At 44.4% G+C, this 19,203-nt stretch overlaps 1 protein-coding gene and 1 pseudogene across 1 annotated transcript; both read left to right on the top strand.

Annotated features, from left to right (window-relative positions):
- The window catches only part of LOC137537222 (zinc finger protein 420-like), a 74,783-nt pseudogene extending 58,831 nt beyond the window's left edge, over positions 1-15,952 (top strand).
- On the top strand, positions 8,052-14,412 carry LOC137535866 (trichohyalin-like). Its single transcript, XM_068257746.1, has 3 exons — positions 8,052-8,189; positions 8,300-9,629; positions 14,393-14,412. The coding sequence occupies exons 1-3, from the start codon at positions 8,052-8,054 to the stop codon at positions 14,410-14,412; spliced, it is 1,488 nt and encodes a 495-aa protein (XP_068113847.1).
- Positions 15,953-19,203: the final 3,251 nt, after the last annotated feature.

The raw sequence follows: 19,203 nt of genomic DNA, 5'->3' as shown, positions 1-19,203 counted from the left end.
CCTGTCTGACTCACAGTGCTTGGGAGCTGCAGCCACAGAAGGCACAGTCAGTAGCCCCTCCTCCCCTCCTGGGCATTAAGCTGCATAATAAATGTATCACTAAACAGATGCCTCCAGCCAGGATGTGCTCCCCGCTCTGCACCCAGCTCTCTTACATACGGTGACTAGACCTCCCGCTTTAGCAGAGACACGTCCCGGGTTGGGGGTTCCCTGACCCAGGCTGCATGGGGTCCCGGGAAATGTCCCACTTTTGGCTGCAGGATGTCTCCGGCCACCGTCCAATCGGCTGTTCTGTGGAAAGTAGGAATGACCACCTGGCATCAATCTTTGTTTTCCAGCGTGCTTCCCCATTAGCCCTGCCCTCCGTCCAATTGGCACAGCCAACCCCACCCCAGCACTGTCTCTCAATGTGTATGTGTCTCCCTCTTCTCTCCAGTGTGTGACCCCCCCCCCCTTTCCGGCATTGTCCCTCAGTGTGTGTTCTCCTGCATCTCCTCTTGCACCCCCCCTGAACCTTCTCGTGTGTGTGATTGTCACCTTCCTCCCCACCCAGTCAGTGTCATCCTCCTCCCATTCCAGTCACCATCCTCCCTAGCTAGTTTCACCCACCTCTCCACCTACTGTCACCCTCCTCCCCTTCTAGTCAGTGTCACCCTCCTCCCCACCTACTGTCACCCTCTTCCCCACCTACTGTCACGCTCTTTCCCTTCCAGTCAGTGTCACCCTCCTTCCTTGCAGTGTGCTGTATTCCATGTTTGGGTGGTAACAATTACTGAATTTTAAAATGTGTCTGGGGTAATGTTTGCCTCATTTAGCATTTGCTGCATTTCATGTGTCCGGAAGTAATGCTTGCCTTATTGTCGGGGAATAGTTTGCTGCATTTCATTTGACTGAGGAAACGGTTGTTGCATATCATGTGTCGTAGGTAACGTTTCTTGCATTTTTGATGTGTTGGAGTTCACGGTCTTTGTATTTCATGTATTGGGGAAACAATTCTTGCATATTATGTGTGGGAGGAAACGGTTGTTGCATTTCATGTGCTGCAGATAACGGTTACTGTATTACTTGATGGACATAGTCTGCTGCATTTGCTACTTTGGGGTTATTGTTGCAGCATTTGGGGGGCTCATGATTACTAAATGATATGCTAATAAATAGCATCACGCAGTTTCTGCAGCTTTATCATCTCAATGATGCAAATCTCCTGTTTCATCACATCATGGCGGAAATGCCTCTTTCTTATGTGTTTGGGGGACGTTGTGTAATTACCCCAGAGGCTCTTAGTGCTATACTGATCTGCAGCTGTTATATGCTCCTACTTTTACTGCCTGATGAAGCAGGGTCACGCCTGTGAAACGCGTTGCACAATAACTGGGAGGGTGTAAATACAATTTTCTGTGACTGTTCAGATCAACAGTTCTGTTTGTCTGCTTGGAGGAGGTAAGTCCACCACTACCTGCTCTATACATATATATTTGTAAGATGTTTAGTCCTTTTTATCCTGTTGGCGCCTCTGTTTGTTCTTGTACAATATCTGAGTCCCCCCTTGGTGGAGGGGTGTAACTCCTTTTTCTTTATCTATGGAGAGCAACTTCTTAATCCTGAGTGGGGACAGGTCTAATCTCCCCACCTGCCTTTACAGTGGTTACCTTTGTGGCGACCCGGGTGTGTGAGTATTCTTTTACTTACTCTGCATATTCATCCTTTGCCAGTACTTACTACACTATATTGGCTCTCAGTGTTTTTTTTTGTTTGTTTTTTTTTTTAACTACCCCTAGGGTGACTTGCCTAACTTTCAGGAGGAAACTATAGCTCGCTGCCTCACTGTTACAGTACAGTTAGCTCCGCCTATGTGATGTCATGCCACACCCATTTTTTACCATGGAGCAGGCTGCACTGACAACACACACCGCTGCCAGGCAACTGGTATTGCTTAAAAGGAAATAAATATGGCAGCCTCCATATCCCTCTCACTGAAGTTAGGACAACTTCAGTGAGAGGGATATGGAGGCTGCCATATTTAAGGCAGTGTTCCCCAACCCTGTCCTCAAGGCCCACCAACAGTGCATGTTTTGTGGAAATCCGCAGAGGTAGTTAATCAGCTCTACTGAGATTGGTGTCCACCTCATCTATTCTATTACACGCAGGGCTGTGGAGTCGGAGTCGGGGCAATTTTTGGGTACCTGGAGATGGGAAAAAATGCACTGACTCCGACTCCTAATGAATTTAAACTGTAATTAAAATAGAAAATATGATAAAATGTTCTATTTCTCAGATAATAGTCATCATACATTATATATACAGTAATAGCTGTGCTTAGCCCACAAAAATGAAATAAACCAATCAAACATAGTTACTTGTGCTGCTTCAATAAAGCAGTCCCCGTATTTTTAAAGTCAGATATACATATCAGATTGTGACTGTATATATGATGTATACACAGGAATCTCTTATATATACTAAATAACATCTATGCTGTAAGAATAAAGCCTGATGTGTAGCTGTGTCCCTAATAGAGAGGGTCAATGAGATGGAAATAATTCCGTGCTGATGCTGGTCTATGCAAATGTATGCACTCCTTTTGCTCATAAAATCAAATAATTTGCTATGTTGGTAAAATTTGGTTTGGTGACTACGAATTAAAGGGTACCTGAGACGGATGAAAAGGAAAGTTGTATACATACCTGGGGCTTCCTCCAGCCCCCTTCAGGCTAATTAGTCCCTCGCTGTCCTCCTCCGCCACCTGGATCTTCTGCTATGAGTCCCGGTAATTCAGCCACTCAGCGCAGTCCGGCCCCGTGCTGCTTCCCCTGCCAGGGTCATTCTGCATCTGTGCAGTAGTGCTGAGCAGGTGTAGTACATTCCTGGCAGCGGAGTGTGTGCATGTGCACTGCGCCCGGCTGGCTCATGTGCCTGGACCCATAGCAGAATATCCAGGTGGTGGAGGAGGACAGCGGGGGACTGATTTGCCTGAAGGGGGCTGGAGGAAGCCCCAGGTATGTATAAAACTTTAATATGTCTCAGGTTCACTTTAAGTTACACAGTAGTACTATACTCTACATATGCACTCCCCACAGAGCTGCAGGGAATCCAATGAGAATGTTGTGCACATTGAACACAGTGGTGTTGTCTATCACCCATAAGCCTGGTTCAGATTGTGCATGAAGAATGTTTAATAGAGGAAGAATCGCCTCATTCCCCTGCAGAGTACCTGCACATCACTCTTACATGTACCCACAGTTACATTGCCTAGGGCCTGATAGATATTCTTTGTTCCTGTCTGTACTGTCTTCAAGTAGTCTTACCAAGGACTAGTTTTAGGCCTCATTCACATCTATGCAGCGCAGATGGTCGTGCCATTGGAAAGCAACGCTTAGGATCGCACCTCATCTGCGCTGCTACCCGCTGCACTGCTGATCCCATCCATTGACAGTGAATGAGTCAGCTCTGCGGTTGCGGGCAGAATGCATGCAGCAGTACGCAAGCCGAGAGCATCTTTTGTATGCAGGAGAATCGGAGGAGAAGATATGTTGATGTGACCTTTAAGAAGGAAGTGTCAAGTGTTGAACTTTACTTTAAATGGAGAAGAGGGGCGTTAAGCTCTGATCCTATTGTTTTGTGTTCAGATGTGACAAGACCTGTGAAGATTGCTGTAGCAATGGATGATCCTTTTGTGTCGGTGGAGGAAGTAAGGAAAATGTTTGAGCCTTTTGTGGAGGAAATTTTGTTTGTTAAAGAGTTTTTTAACTCAATGGAAATTTGGGATGGGAGAAGATCCTTTTTTGTTTGGTTCAACGAGGGCAGAAGAGATTGTTTGCCACAAGTTTTTTGTGTTAATGAGAAAAGAGGTTTCTGGTTTATTTTTGGAGATAAGGTGGAAGAAAGAAAGAAAGTACCGGTTTATGAAGAAGAATTTAGTAGTGAGGAAGAGTCTGAACTTAAAGAGTTTATACCAGAAAGTTGTATGGATAAACTGGATGTTGTGAGAAGAGGAAAAATAAGGTTGGAGAGCGAAGAAGAACTTTCAGAGCCTGAAGGTGTTGAAAAATCTATTAGTGAAGAAGATTGCAGTGAAGAAGAGCTGAAGATAGGAAAAGATAAGTATTGGATGGACAGAGATGAGTGTGCTGAAGAGTTTATGGAAGCAATGAAAGATTCAGAAGATGGTTTGCTAAAAGGTGAAACTATGTGGCCAGAAAAAGAGAAAGAGAAAAGGAAGTCTGATACGGTAAGGAAAAAATTTGATGTTTCTGAGAAGGAAAAGAAGAAAAGACAGAAGCGAGGGAAAAAATAGGAAAAATATGTGTGTATTAAATTGTAAATTTGTGTTAAACTGATAAGAAAAAATTAAAGAGAGCCAATGATGCAAAATGTTTTTAGTGATACCGGTATGGTATAGAAGGGCGGACTCATTGTAAGATTGCCTTTGGTGTCTTGACTTTGAGTGGTTTTAGCTGAGGCTAAAAAAAAAAAAAAAAAAATAGCGCATCATACTGCTGCGCAGAGCATTTGATGTGAACGGCAGAAGGGCTGTCTATACACTTCTGCTGTTCTTGCATGTTACCACGCCATACGTGCTTCCAAATGTGCACAACAGCGCGTATGATGTGAATGAGGCCTAAGTCTATGACTAAAAGTATTAGAGGCAGAAGATCAGCTGGATAGCCAGGAAACTGGTATTGTCTAAAAGGGAATAAATATGTCAACCTCCATATCGCTCTCAGTTCAGTTGTCTTTTAGAATTCCTAAGTGTTGGCAGTTAAGAGATGCATTTTATGTTACATACTTTCAATCAACAAGATTGTAATATGCAAGTTAGAGGAGTCGGAGTCGGTGGAATCCTAACCTGAGGAGTCGGAAGATTTTTGTACCGACTCCACAGCCCTGATTACACGTGAGCACTTTACTTTTTATTCTTTATTGCTGCCATTGCACTTTACATTATAGATGTTTATCTTTATCTAACATTATTGCTATTTACCCCTTCTGGGGCAATTGTGACACTTGTTCACCTGATTTGCTGATTATTTTTGCTGGATTTTCTATCTCGCATATTTTGATTTTTCATTTTTTGAGCAATATTGATTTTTTTTAATTGATGTTTATCACGTGTGATTTGTTTACATTGCATATATAACACTTTGGATGAGGAGGACCTGTGATTTTGTATTTTGATTACTGATTTAGGACACCACTCAATTCACCTTTTCTGAATTTTTTCATTGCATATAATTGGGTTGGACTGTAATTTGATAATAGATATTTTGGATTTATTGTTGCGGTCAGTGTGGAGCTATACAGGGTACTTTCTCTTGTGTTGTGCTATTTGTGTTACCCCAGCACACTCTCTATCCTATTTATGTAAATGAATGATGTAACCTATATGGTGCTGGTCCGATCCTTCTGTTTCCTATATCCAGTACACTATCCAGCCGCTGCTCCTAGTGCAGATTTCATTTATAGTGGACCTGAACTCTTACACAGGACAGGAGGAAAACATAGAGAAATGCACCCTGTATGTATTAAGAGAGTTTAGCCTGTCTACTAACTCCCCCTCATCTGTGACTAATCACAAGTTGTAATTTGATCTCTCAGCTGTGTCAGCTCAGGAATCTTCTCTGCACGGGAGAGCAGCTAATTTTTAAACATAGGATGTTATCAAAATGTCTGCTTCCATGAAAGCATGAAGTTGGCACAATGCAGATTTATTGCAGGATTTGTATCCGGTGTAACAAATAAAAGGACCACTTGTAGTGAGAAGAATATGGGTGCTGCCATATTTATTTCCTGGTAAGCAATACCAGTTGCCTGGCAGCCCTGCTGATCTATTTGGCTGCAGATTCTGACTATAATGCCAGAAACACCTGATCTGCTGCATGCTTGTTCAGTGTCTGGGGCTAAAAGTATTAGAGGCAGAGGATCAGCAGGATGCCAGGCAACTGGTATTGTGTAACAGGAAATAAATATGGCAGCCTCCATATCCCTGTCCCTTCAGTTCATTCATGCACTTCACAAAGGCCTGTGTGCCGAAACAACATTCTGCTTTTACTCTGTGATACAATAATAATTTGAGATTTTTATAGCCTTTAAATTCAGGTCGAGACTCAGTTGTTATTGATTTTATGTATGTTTCCTGCACCTTTTCAGGGCCCGGGTGCTGACTGGGCAACTCACTAGTGTTTTCAATTTATGCTGCGGTTGAGCAATTGGACAAATGTATCAATTCCTCACCCCAGTAATGCCATTTCTTTACCATTATAGCCACGCCCACCCCATGTCCCCCAGCATTGCCATTATCCTCCAGTATGTAATGTCTCCCACCCCAGTAATGCCATTGCTCTCCCAGTATAGCCATGTTCCCCTGTGTCCCCCAGCATTGCCATTATCCTCCAGTATGTAATGTCTCCCACCCCAGTAATGCCATTGCTCTCCCAGTATAGCCATGTTCCCCTGTGTCCCCCAGCATTGTCAGTATCCTCCAGTATGTAATGTCCACCACCCCAGTAATGCCATTCCTCCCCAGTATAGCCATGTCCCCCTGTGTCCCCCAGCATTGCCATTATCAGTGTTCTCCCCAGAAATATTTTCCAGCCGGGTGGCATGAAACAGTAGCCGGGTGGCATGAAAAAGTAGCCGGGTTGGGCGAGATGAGAATGCAGGGCCAGTGATTCTGTGAGCAACTCTGCTTACAGCATAGGAGGAGGTGAGCCGATGACAGCCGGGTGGTCACCAAAACTAGCTGGGTGGAGCACCCGGCTAAAAGAGCCTGGGGAGAACACTGCATTATCTTCCAGCATGTAATGTCCCCCACCCCAGTAATGCCATTTCTTCCCCAGTATAGCCATGTCCCCCCTGTGTCCCCCAGCATTGCCATTATCCTCCAGTATGTAATGTCCCCCACCCCAGTAATGCCATTTCTTTCCCAGTATAGCCATGTCCCCCTGTGTCTCCCAGCATTGCCATTATCCTCCAGTATGTAATGTCCCCCCACCCCAGTAATGGCATTTCTTTCCCAGTATAGCCATGTCACCCCTATGTTCCCCAGCATTGCCATTATCCTCCAGTATGTAATGTCCCCCACCCCAGTAATGCCATTTCTTTCCCAGTATAGCCATGTCCCCCTGTGTCCCCCAGCATTGCCATTATCCTCCAGTATGTAATGTCCCCCACCCCAGTAATCCCATTTCTCCCCCAGTATAGCCATGTCCCCCCTGTGTCTCCCAGAATTGCCATTATCCTCCAGTATGTAATGTCCCCCACCCCAGTAATGACATTTCTTTCCCAGTACAGCCATGCCCCCCCTGTGTCCCCCAGCATTACCATTATCCTCCAGTATGTAATATCCCCCACCCCAGTAATGCCATTTCTCCCCCAGTATAGCCATGTCCCCCTGTGTCCCCCAGCATTGCCATTATCCTCCAGTATGTAATGTCCCCCACCCCAGTAATCCCATTTCTCCCCCAGTATAGCCATGCCCCCCCTGTGTCCCCCAGCATTGCCATTATCCTCCAGTATGTAATGTTCCCCACCCCAGTAATGACATTTATTTCCCAGTATAGCCATGCCCACACTCCAGTATTGCTCCCTTCCCCCACCTCCATGCAGAGTAGTAAAAGGAAGGATTATATTGGTTTATAGCTAGCTGTCACAGTGTGCTCCAGTCCTCTGCTCCCATTAGCCTCAGTCTCTCCCTCTCCTCATATCCTCATCCATCTACCACTACCAGCACTGCTGTAACATTACAGGAATGGTAACAGTGGGAGGGGGGATGTGAGGAGAGGAGGCCAGCTGGAGAGAAGGCAGAGGGAGGACAAGACTGCAGCATGCTGTGAGTATAGTGCACAGAGGTAGCTATAAACCAGCTTATTATGCTTTCCTGCAATACTCTGCATGTCCCCACCACCCACAAGTGACAGCAATGGGGAGTGCTGGGGGAGGGCGATCCTGTATTGGTAGTTTCACCACTGACAGCCGTATAACCTAGATTATTATTCCCTTATTATTTAACTAAAGGCAGCAGCATCCTTTATGGATCACATGACCAGAGTCACATGACCGAGAGGATATTCAGTCAGTGTGTGTTTCCTATAGATCGATCCAGTAACAGGAACCCACCAGAGAGATGTACAGGTCCTCTTTATTCCTGGGGTTGTCTACAGGAAGATCCCCCCACCCCCCACTATTATCAGGTAGGTGGAACTGAGTGTCATTAGAGACCCCAAACTGTGACATTGTTTCCTGTTGTCAATGCTGTTATCTGTGGTCACATTATTAAGTGCTTCTTATTTTGTGTGATTAGGGTGGAGAACTGATACATGTAAGTGCTGTGGTTAAAGAGCAAGAAGAGGAGACATATGTGAGGAGTGATCAGCAGTCTATGGAGGAGGGTGACATGATGGGGACACATAAAGAGGAAGAAGAAGAAACATATGTGATGAGTGATCAGCAGTCTATGGAGGAGGGTGACATGAGGATAAAGAAAGAGGAAGAAGAAGAGACGTGTGTGAGGAGTGATCAGCAGTCTATGGAGGAGGGAGACATGATGAGGATAAAGAAAGAGGAAGAAGAAGAGATGTATGTGAGGAGTGATCAGCAGTCTATGGAGGAGAGTGACGTGATGAGGACAAGTAAAGAGGAAGAAGAAGATATATATGTGAGGAGTGATCAGCAGTCTATGGAGGAGGGGGACGTGATGAGGATAAAGAAAGAGGAAGAAGAAGAGGCGTATGTGAGGAGTGATCAGCAGCCTATGGAGGAGGATGACATGATGAGGATAAAGAAAGAGGAAGAAGAAGAGACATATGTGAGGAGTGATCAGCAGTCTATGGAGGAGGGAGACATGATGAGGATAAAGAAAGAGGAAGAAGAAGAGATGTATGTGAGAAGTGATCAGCAGTCTATGGAGGAGAGGGACGTGATGAGGATAAAGAAAGAGGAAGAAGAAGAGACGTATGTGAGGAGTGATCAGCAGTCTATGGAGGAGGGTGACATGATGGGGATAAAGAAAGAGGAAGAAGAGACGTATGTGAGGAGTGATCAGCAGTCTATGGAGGAGGGTGACATGATGAGGATAAAGAAAGAGGAAGAAGAAGAGACGTATGTGAGGAGTGATCAGCAGTCTATGGAGGAGGGTGTCATGATGAGGATACAGAAAGAGGGAGAAGAGACGTATGTGAGGAGTGATCAGCAGTCTATGGAGGAGGGGGACGTGATGAGGATAAAGAAAGAGGAAGAAGAAGAGACATATGTGAGGAGTGATCAGCAGTCTATGGAGGAGGGAGACATGATGAGGATAAAGAAAGAGGAAGAAGAAGAGATGTATGTGAGAAGTGATCAGCAGTCTATGGAGGAGAGGGACGTGATGAGGATAAAGAAAGAGGAAGAAGAAGAGACGTATGTGAAGAGTGATCAGCAGTCTATGGAGGAGGGTGACATGATGGGGATAAAGAAAGAGGAAGAAGAGACGTATGTGAGGAGTGATCAGCAGTCTATGGAGGAGGGAGACATGATGAGGACAAGTAAAGAGGAAGAAGAAGAGGCATATGTGAGGAGTGATCAGCAGTCTATGGAGGAGGGGGATGTGATGAGAGCATGTAAGGAGGAAGACATTATTGCAGAGATGAGAATTGGTGAGTGATAAATAAATAGATACCCAATAGCCTTACTAAACTGAGTAACAAATATGTCCCTGCTGGGCACAGTATAGATCATCTTCCTCTCAGTATGTGTGGTAATATTACCACAGTTTCATGAATCTGCCCCTTTGATAAAATGTAAAGCAGTCAGTGTACAGCTTGTATAATGGTGTAAATTTGCTGTCCCACCAACATAACTCAACACACAGCCATTAATGTCTAATCCGCTGGCAACAAAAGTGAGGACACCCCTAAGTGACAAATGTCAAAATTCTATTCAATTAGACATTTCAGGGCCCAATCCAATTCACTTTTTCCCCGAAGTTTTCTCCTTGGTGATATTTTCATATCTTATCAATAAATGGCCTTTTAAGCCACCAGCAAGCAACAAAAAATCTTACTAAGATTACAAATGTGACAGTTTGGATGTTTGTTACTCGATCACACAAAACTGGATGATCGGATTTGAATGGAATTTGTCCCACACATAGTACATCACCTGGAATAACATATAGGTTACTTTTTATCCCCATAACCAAAAAGTGGGCGGAGACAAATACAAATTTCACTGGGATAAATGTAAACTGCAGCCATTCTTACACTGCTAATGGCAGGCTTCTCAAACTTTGCACAGTTGGTCACTGGGTGACTGGGGTTTATATTCAGAAAAGTGGGTGGAGCCTACAAAAGCCAATCAAAATTCACCTATTGATTTTTAAGGTGAATATTTAATTGCTGCCATTCCTGCACTGTTAATGGCACAAGCCTCAAGCCTGGTCCAGTTGGTCATTGGGTGACTGGGGTTTAAATTCAGAAAAGGGGTGGTGCCACAAACAGCCAATCAGATTTGTTTCATTTCAATGCAGATTATTGATGCCAAAGACTGCAAAGCTCACAAACTTGGTCATTGAGTAATCATGTGTTAGGGTTAGAAAAAGTGGTTGCAGTCAACACCAGCCAAATACATACCCGGGCAACACCAGGCCATCAGCTACTTACAAATTATTTTTCAGTACTTCTTAATTTGCAGAGTGTTGAGAAGTTATTTTAAGTATAACATGAAAAATGATGTCCTAGGAGAGAACTTAGAAGAGGAAGGGAATTGGTTCCGGCCCTTTCCCTCCCTGAGGTCATGTGACTGGTTAGTGTTACAAGGTCTCAGGTGTGAATGGGGAGCAGGTGTGGTACATTTGGTATTATAGCTCTCACACTCCCTCATACTGGTCACTGGAAGCTCAGCATGGCTCCTCATGGCAGAGAACTCTCTGAGGAGCTGAAAAAAGAATTATTGCTCCACATAAAGATAGCCTAGGCTATAAGATGATTGCCAACACCCTGACACTGAGCTGCAGCATGGTGGCCAAGACCATACAGAGGTTTAATAGGACAGGTTCCACTCCGAATAGGCCTCACCATGGGCGACCAAGGAAGCTGAATAAACATGCTCAGCATAACACAGAGAGGGAGGGAGAGAGACACCAAGGATACACACACATGTACACACACACGTACACACACACGTACACACACACGTACACACACACGTACACACACGTACACACACACACACGTACACACACACACGTACACACACACACGTACACACACACGTACACACACACGCACACACACACGTACACACACACACACGTACACACACACACGTACACACACACACGTACACACACACGTACACACACACGCACACACACACGTACACACACACACACACACACACACACACACACACACACACACACACACACACACACTCACACTGAAATCGCCCTGGCAGCAGTGGGTAGAGCTGCATCCTCCTTGTGTGTTCTCCTCCCCTCCCTACCTACTGCATGTGAGAATAACTACAAAGGTGAAAACTTCAGGACTGGAGTGATAAGACAGCACTCTCACTGTGAAAGCTTATCACTACATGTTAATAAGACAAGCTTCTTTAGTGAATTAACTCGATACAGATTGATGTGTGATGATGTTTCCACTTGCCTTATTATCACCAGAATGATCTTAATGAGTTGTGGCTATAGTGCTGTTAGCTATTAGGGGAAGCCGGGGATGGGAACTTTTATCAGTTATTTAAAAAGTAACCTTTATTTTAATGTAAAAGAAGCAGGTAGATTGGCCATTTGAGGATTGGCAACAGCAACATTCAAGGAGAACGGCCGCTATAGTGAAGTATCGGGGTGCAATACATCACTACCGTGCGGCAAATCAAGGCAGTGGCCGTTGCTAAGTAACACACACTATTCTGCCACTAGTGCGTGTAGCGTGCACAGAGGAAATATTCAGTGCGCTTGTAACAGTAGTTTAGTCTCGCTGTTTGGCAGCGCTATAGTTAGTGAATCAACACCATTGTGTTTTATAGCATGTAATTAGTAGCTGTTTGTACTACATTAGGAGCATACATACAAGTGGTTTATCCTTATTGCCGGTATTAAGTTGTCTCCCTTTGTTTGTACTCTGTTTTCTCTTCGGGATCCTTTCTGATCATCCTTTTCTTTTTATCCCCATTAACCATTTCAGCCACGCAGACGTGAGCTTCATGTCCGCAGCAGCAGCTGCTAGAGACACAGGGAGGCGCTAGTCACGTCCCTGCAGGTTGGGTGGTCTGCAGGCGATCTCGCTGCTGCTGCTAGCAGAGAGGATTGGCTGCAGGGGACGTGCCAATCCGAGCATGTCCGCCCAGAATAAACACTTTTTTGTTCTTTTGTTTGTTTTTTACATACAGCTGCCGCGCTATCTCCCGCCGCTGATTTCTGCCGGTTTCCACCACAGATAGTTCAATTTATGAATGGAAACAATATTTCCATTCATAATCTCCCGCCGCCACTGTGATCAGAGACTTCCGATGGAAGCCTACATCACTTCCCCTAGTTGCAATGTAATGATTCATTGTATCTTATTAGCGTACTAAGTGCCCTAATAGGATTTTTGCTCAGCGGGAACATCTCGTGGCCAAATAGTAAATTACACCTACTGGCTTTAGGGGAAAAAAAAGAATAATATCTATGGCAAGAGAGCATATAATTATTAAATATTGGGCTAAAAAATAGTGATGGATGTAAAACAGAAAAAATGCACCTTTATTTCCAAATAAAATATTGTCACCATACATTGTACTAGGGATACAATTTTAACATTAACAATAGCCGGGTCAAATGGCCAAATAAAATGTGTGGATTTTAATTATGGTAGCGTGAATTATTTTAAAACTATAATGGCTAAAAACTGAAACATAATGCATTTTTCCTTTTTTTTTTTTTTATTCCCATCATAATGCATTTAGAATAAAATAATTCTTAGCATAATGTACCACCCAAAGAAAGCCCAATTGGTGGCAGAAAAAACAAGGTATAGATCATTTTGTTGTGATAAGCAGTGATAAAGCTATTGGAGAATGAATAGGAAGAGCGCTGACAGGTGAAAATTCCTCTCGTCCATAAGGTGAAAAATACCTGTGGGCTGAAATGGTTAAAGCGGTCTAACACCCAGCATTACAACTTTGCTTTAAAAGATTGCTTACAGCATAGAAACTATTATTCCAGATTTTTTTATTAGCAGAAATTCATTGAATGGGTTAAACATGACATTTTAGTTTTGCATTTAGCTAGAAATCCGCATCCGTGCTTAGGTTTAGATACAAATGTATCTTTGTTTGGAATGCAAATAGACCTCTGAAAAGCCTGTCTGGGAAGCCCTCCGTGCTCTCTCAGAGAGTTGTTTGTTTATTTACATTGTAAATAGATACATTTGTATCTAAACCTCAGCACGGAGGAGGATTTCTAGCTAAATGCAACACTAAAATGTCATGTTTAATCCATTCAGTGAATTTCTGCTACACAAAAAAAAATCTGGCATAATAGTTTCTAAGCTGTAAGCAATCTTTTAAAGCAAAGTTGAAATGCTGGGTGTTAGACCACTTTAATCTAACATGGTACTTGTACTATGCTGTTTCATAACATCATTTCATCGGGCTGTTTCCTGTTTATTTGTATTACTGACTTTTTCAATAAATTATTATTGTTAAAACAAATAGTAACTGTTGAATTGAAGTGAGAGAGGAGAGAATCAGGAATAGAGACGGCACCTATTCTGCTGAACTTCTGAGACACAATCTCCTCCCCAGTTCTCCCTGAATGTCACTGTAGCCCATCCTCTAATGGTCAATCTCCCTGCTTCTTTTACATTAAAATAAAGGTTACTTTTTAAATAACTGTTAAACCTTCCTAACCCCGGCTTCCCCTAATCAGGCAGTCCTTGTTGTATATGAGGACGAGGTCAGCCAGATTCTCTGCTCTGCATGGCCTGACCTATATTCATCATGGGATATTATGTTAGTGGCTTGTATAATCAGCTGTTGCAGCAGGACTTGTAATTCCATTAGGAATAGCGGCCGTGTTGTTTGGCCTTGCTCTCCCTGACCTCCCCACACTGTAATCTTGGATTGCAGGTTACTATTACAGTAAAGCACTTTCTCCAACTAGAGCAGATATAGCCCCGCCCCCTAGTTATAGCCTCCGAAGAAGCGCTTGTGAGTGAAACTGCCGTCAGGCTCCCAGCAACCAGCACCCACCATTATCCACCCCCGCACCGGTACCTGTTTAGTCTCTTCTTATGGACTGTGAGGTGATGATGTAACACACAGCCTACTTGTCTGCACATTGCCAAATAAAGGAAGCTGTACAGCAGTGCCGACCATCCTCTTTCCTTTCATCCCTAATGATAATTGTTCCTCCCCTCAGAATTCTCTAACAGGAAGTGATGATGTTTCTCTATTTGCAGCGCGGAGTCCCAGCATCAGGAACCTCTCAGAGACTCGTCTCTCTGTATCCACAGACTGTACAACGGATGATGTCACTGGACAAGAGTCTCCTGCAGATATCCTGGTTACCCCAAATATTCCTCCAGACTCACCTCACCTGTCTAACCCTGAGGGGCCTCATACCCAGCACAGCTCTCCCCCTGCTGGAGGATTCTATTTCTGTTCCACGTGTGAGAAATGGTTTACTGAGAAATCAAATCTTGTCAGGCATGAGAGATTTCACACTGGTGAGAAGCCCTATTCATGTGCTGAGTGTGGGAAATGTTTTGTGAGTAAATCATTTCTTGTCAGGCATGAGAGATCTCACACTGGTGAAAAGCCCTATTCATGTGCTGAGTGTGGGAAATGTTTTGGACAGAAATCAGACCTTGTCAGGCATGAGAGATCTCATACTGGTGAGAAGCCCTATTCATGTGCTGAGTGTGGGAAATGTTTTTCATGGAAATCAGACCTTGTCCAACATGAGAGATCTCATACTGGTGAGACGCCCTATTCATGTGCTGAGTGTGGGAAATATTGTGTGAGTAAAGCTCATCTTGTCAGGCATGAGAGATCACACACTGGCGAGAAGCTCTATTCATGTGCTGAGTGTGGGAAATGTTTTGCTAGCAAATCCTACCTTGTCAGCCATGAGAGACTGCACACTGGTGAGAAGCCTTATTCATGTGCTGAGTGTGGTAAATGTTTTGCTCATAAATTCTATCTTGTCACACATGAGAGATTTCATAGTGGTAAGAAGCCTTATTCATGTGCTGAGTGTGAGAAATGTTTTGTGAGTAAATCACATCTTGTTACACATGAGAGATCTCACACTGGTGAGAAGCCCTATGCATGTGCTGAGTGTGGGAAATGTTTTGCACAGAAATCAGGCCTTGTCAAACATGGGAGATCTCACACTGGTGAGAAGCCCTATTCATGTACTGAGTGTGGGAAATGTTTTGCATGGAAATCAGACCTTGTCCAACATGGGAGATCTCACACTGGTGAGAAGCCCTATTCATGTGCTGAGTGTGGGAAATGTTTTGCACAGAAATCAGTCCTTGTCAAACATGGGAGATCTCACACTGGTGAGAAGCCTCATTCATGTGCTGAGTGTGGGAAATGTTTTGCACGGAAATCAGAACTTGTCCAACATGAGAGATCTCACACTGGTGAAAAGCCCTATTCGTGTGCTGAGTGTGGGAAATGTTTTGCTCAGAAATCATATCTTGTCAGTCATGAGAGATCTCACACTGGTGAGAAGCCCTATTCATGTGCTGAGTGTGAGAAATGTTTTGTGAGTAAATCACGCCTTGTTATACATGAGAGATCTCACACTGGTGAGAAGCCCTATTCATGTTCTGAGTGTGGGAAATGTTTTGCACAGAAATCAGACCTTGTCAGGCATGAGAGATCTCACACTGGTGAGAAACCCTAATCATGTGCTGAGTGTGGGAAATATTTTTGGCATAAGTCACTGCATATCAGACACTTGTGTTGAGTATGTAAAATGTATTGGCTACAAATATTCTGATGCATTGTTTTTTTTGTTTTTTTTTTACCATACTTACATAGAATGCTGAGCATTTTTTTCATGCTAGTGCATTGGTTTATAACTGAAGTGACATGATGAGATAAATATGGGTACATATAGTACTGAGCCTAGTTAGAACTTGCTTTGTGTTTACTTTTTCATTTCCAATGTAAGGGTTAATAAACCAGGTGTTTTATCTATACAAATGAGGCAGGATCTGCAGTCATACGCAGCCATGGCTCTACTGCAGAGTAAATAAAAGCCAAAACACTTTTATCTGACTGAACAAACACTCCTGATAACACAAGAGTGCTGAAATTATCATTATTTGTTTGTGCTGGGGGCCAAATAAAGCAGATTTTAACATCAAACATCAAAGTTCCTAGAAAAAAATAAACACACTTCACACAGCGTAACTCCATCTTCAACGTTTGCACTCATAATACAAAGGCTCCACCATGAGGGATTTCTAGAGTACACCCTTCCACATGTGCATACAAACAGCCCCCCCCCCCACCACCAACAGAGACGGGGCTCACCAGATAGTCACCACCTCACAGACCAGGTGGATCTAGCGTGTTTGCAAATGTAAAAGCTGCCTTAGCATGAACCCTCCACTCGCCCACTTCTCTTCAGATAAAGCAGGCTTTGTAATCCAAGTACATGTATAAAGTATAAATAAAGGGCCATTATGTAATGCTGCACATACACCAGCTCCTCATGCTAATATAAAATTGCACTTACACCTCCAAGTCACAGCGCACATATCAGGCAAAGATCAGCCTCCCATCCGGGCACTCGGGGTCAGGTACGCGGCGTCCCTCTTCAGTACTTTTCCCTCTGGCAGCTCCCGCTGTACAGTTCCTCTATGCCGGCCGGCCTTTCCTCGGGTGATTGACGTCACGCTGTGACTTGGAGGTGTAAGTGCAATTTTATATTAGCGTGAGGAGCTGGTGTATGTGCAGCATTATGCGATGGTCCTTTATTTATACTTTATACATGTACTTGGGTTACAAAGCCTGCTTTATCTGAAGAGAAGTGGGCGAGTGGAGGGTTCAGGCTGAGGCAGCTTTTACATTTGCAGACACGCTAGATCCACCCGGTCTGTGAGGTGGCGACTATCTGCTGAGCCCCGTCTCTGCTGGTGGTGGTGGTGGGGGCCTGTTTGTATGCACATGTGGAAGGGTGTACTCTAGAAATCCCTCATGGTGGAGCCTTTGTATTATGAGTGCAACTTTGAGGACGGAGTTACGCTGTGTGAAGTGTGTTTATTTTTTCTAGGCACTTTGATGTTGGTGAGCGCAGCGGAAAAATATTTACAGCGACTTCATCCCTCTGGGAACTTTTTTCTGCAGCAACTTCCTAATCCACATAACTGAGAGACTCATTCTGTAACTATTTGTGGTGCAGTTTGCATTTTATTTGAATCAGATTTTAAATCACACTGATTTTGCTGCTTTGCATAATTCAGAGTCAGGATACACCCTTCTTAAAGTGAAAATAAGAATGTGAGACTCCAGGAAAGTTCTATATAACATTGTTATTTACCTGCTGTGAGCTGCAGATGTGGGGATATTAGAAGCTCCCAGTCATCCAGACTGAACTGAGGACAGGAGATTTCCCTCTCCCTGTGTCTCTGTTTTACAGTCAACAGCCCAAGTTCACCAGGAACTGTCCACCGGCGAACAGTTTGGGCCATCTCTACCAGTGACAGGTACAAACTCCAAAGAGTGATTAGCGCTGTGGAAAAGATCATTGGATCATCCCTGCTAACCCCCCAATTTCCACATGGCAAGAATGAGCTCTAGCACCACCAAGATCTCGCATGACCCCTCCCACCTAGGCAAACGCTTCTTTGAGCTCCTCCCATCGGGCCGCCATTATAGGACCATATCCTCTAGAACAAAACATGCGAAACAGCACCTTCAAGCATTCCTACCGCTGAACTCTATCCCTTCCGTGCTGAGCCCGTCCTCCTGCTGAACTCTATCCCTCCCCTGCTGAGCCCACCCTCCTCCTGAACTCTATCCCTCCCCTGATGAGCCCACCCTCCTGCTGAACTCTATCCCTCCCCTGCTGAGCCCGCCCTCCTGCTGAACTCTATCCCTCCCCTGCTGAGCCTGCCCTCCTGCGGTAATCCTACCCCTCAGACAGCAGAGACTCCCCTGCGTCAGCTCTGGTCCTCCAAACACCGCAGGGGTACAGCACCCTCCTAGCACCTCTGTAGTGCAGTATCTCCTGCGCAGGTGTATTATTACCCTCATGCTGTAAATGGTTTCCACCTACACTACTTGACTATTGAACTTGGTTTAGTCTGCCAACGTCTGTTTATCTGTTGCCAATGCTAAAGCAGCGCAGCTTAATGACAGGAGCGCAAGGTAAATATCTCCAGCGCACTCTATGCTGCGGTAGTGCTAACTTACACATGCTCTATTAGCTTAACGGGCGCACCACTGAACCCGCCCTGAGCCCCTGGCTTCACAGGATGACATCCCAGCACTTTGATTGGACCAATAGGTTGCACAAAAGGTGGATCAGCGCAACACCAGGCCGCCTCTGAATGGCCTCCAATCAGAGGTGCGCTGAGCCCCCCCAGAAACTACAAACGCAACTTGAACCCAAACAGAAGCTCTGCATATACACCAAAAGCAAGGCTGCTAAATGGAAGCAGCTGACCAAAAACGAATTAAATTAGTACATAACAAGGAAATGAACAGCGCTACTTAAAAACAGGCAAGTGCCCACCTGCAAAAGAGTGCAAGCCCCACTTGTGGGATATAATACACACCGAGCATACACATGACCTGTCTACCACTGGAGGAGGATGTTAGTTTCCTGTAACAGCTTGCATGCAACCTATTAAGTACTCGTCCCTCCCACTGCGGAGAAGTCATCCTCATATGGGAGGGGACCTAACACTAACTAAATCCTAACCTATGTATATGCATAGCCTGGGTGCGGCTAATCAAGTAAAATTGAAAATTGTGCAAAAGGTAGATCAGCGCATCACCAGGCCGCTTCCGAATGGCCTACAATCAGAGGTGAATTACATTAGAGGTGAATTAAACTAGTCCACCTTTTGCGCAATTTTCGATTTTACTTGGTAGCGCACCCAGGCTATGCATATGCATAGGTTAGGATTTAGTTAGAGTTATGTCCCCTCCCATATGAGGATGACTCCGCAGTGGGAGGGACGAGTACTTAACAAGTTGCATGCA

This window comes from Hyperolius riggenbachi, chromosome 10 (assembly GCF_040937935.1).
Source record: "Hyperolius riggenbachi isolate aHypRig1 chromosome 10, aHypRig1.pri, whole genome shotgun sequence".
NCBI classification, from domain to species: domain Eukaryota; kingdom Metazoa; phylum Chordata; class Amphibia; order Anura; family Hyperoliidae; genus Hyperolius; species Hyperolius riggenbachi.
This window is presented reverse-complemented; position numbering and strand designations above follow the sequence as displayed.

What these genes read in the sequence shown, in the direction of transcription:
- LOC137535866 (XM_068257746.1), top strand. Translation starts at nt 8,052, where the DNA reads ATGACCGAGAGGATATTCAGTCAGTGTGTGTTTCCTATAGATCGATCC. An exon ending in CCACCCCCCACTATTATCAG is followed by an intron (nt 8,190 to 8,299) that starts GTAGGTGGAACT and finishes TTGTGTGATTAG; the next exon opens with GGTGGAGAACTGATACATGT. An exon ending in TATTGCAGAGATGAGAATTG is followed by an intron (nt 9,630 to 14,392) that starts GTGAGTGATAAA and finishes TCCTCCCCTCAG; the next exon opens with AATTCTCTAACAGGAAGTGA.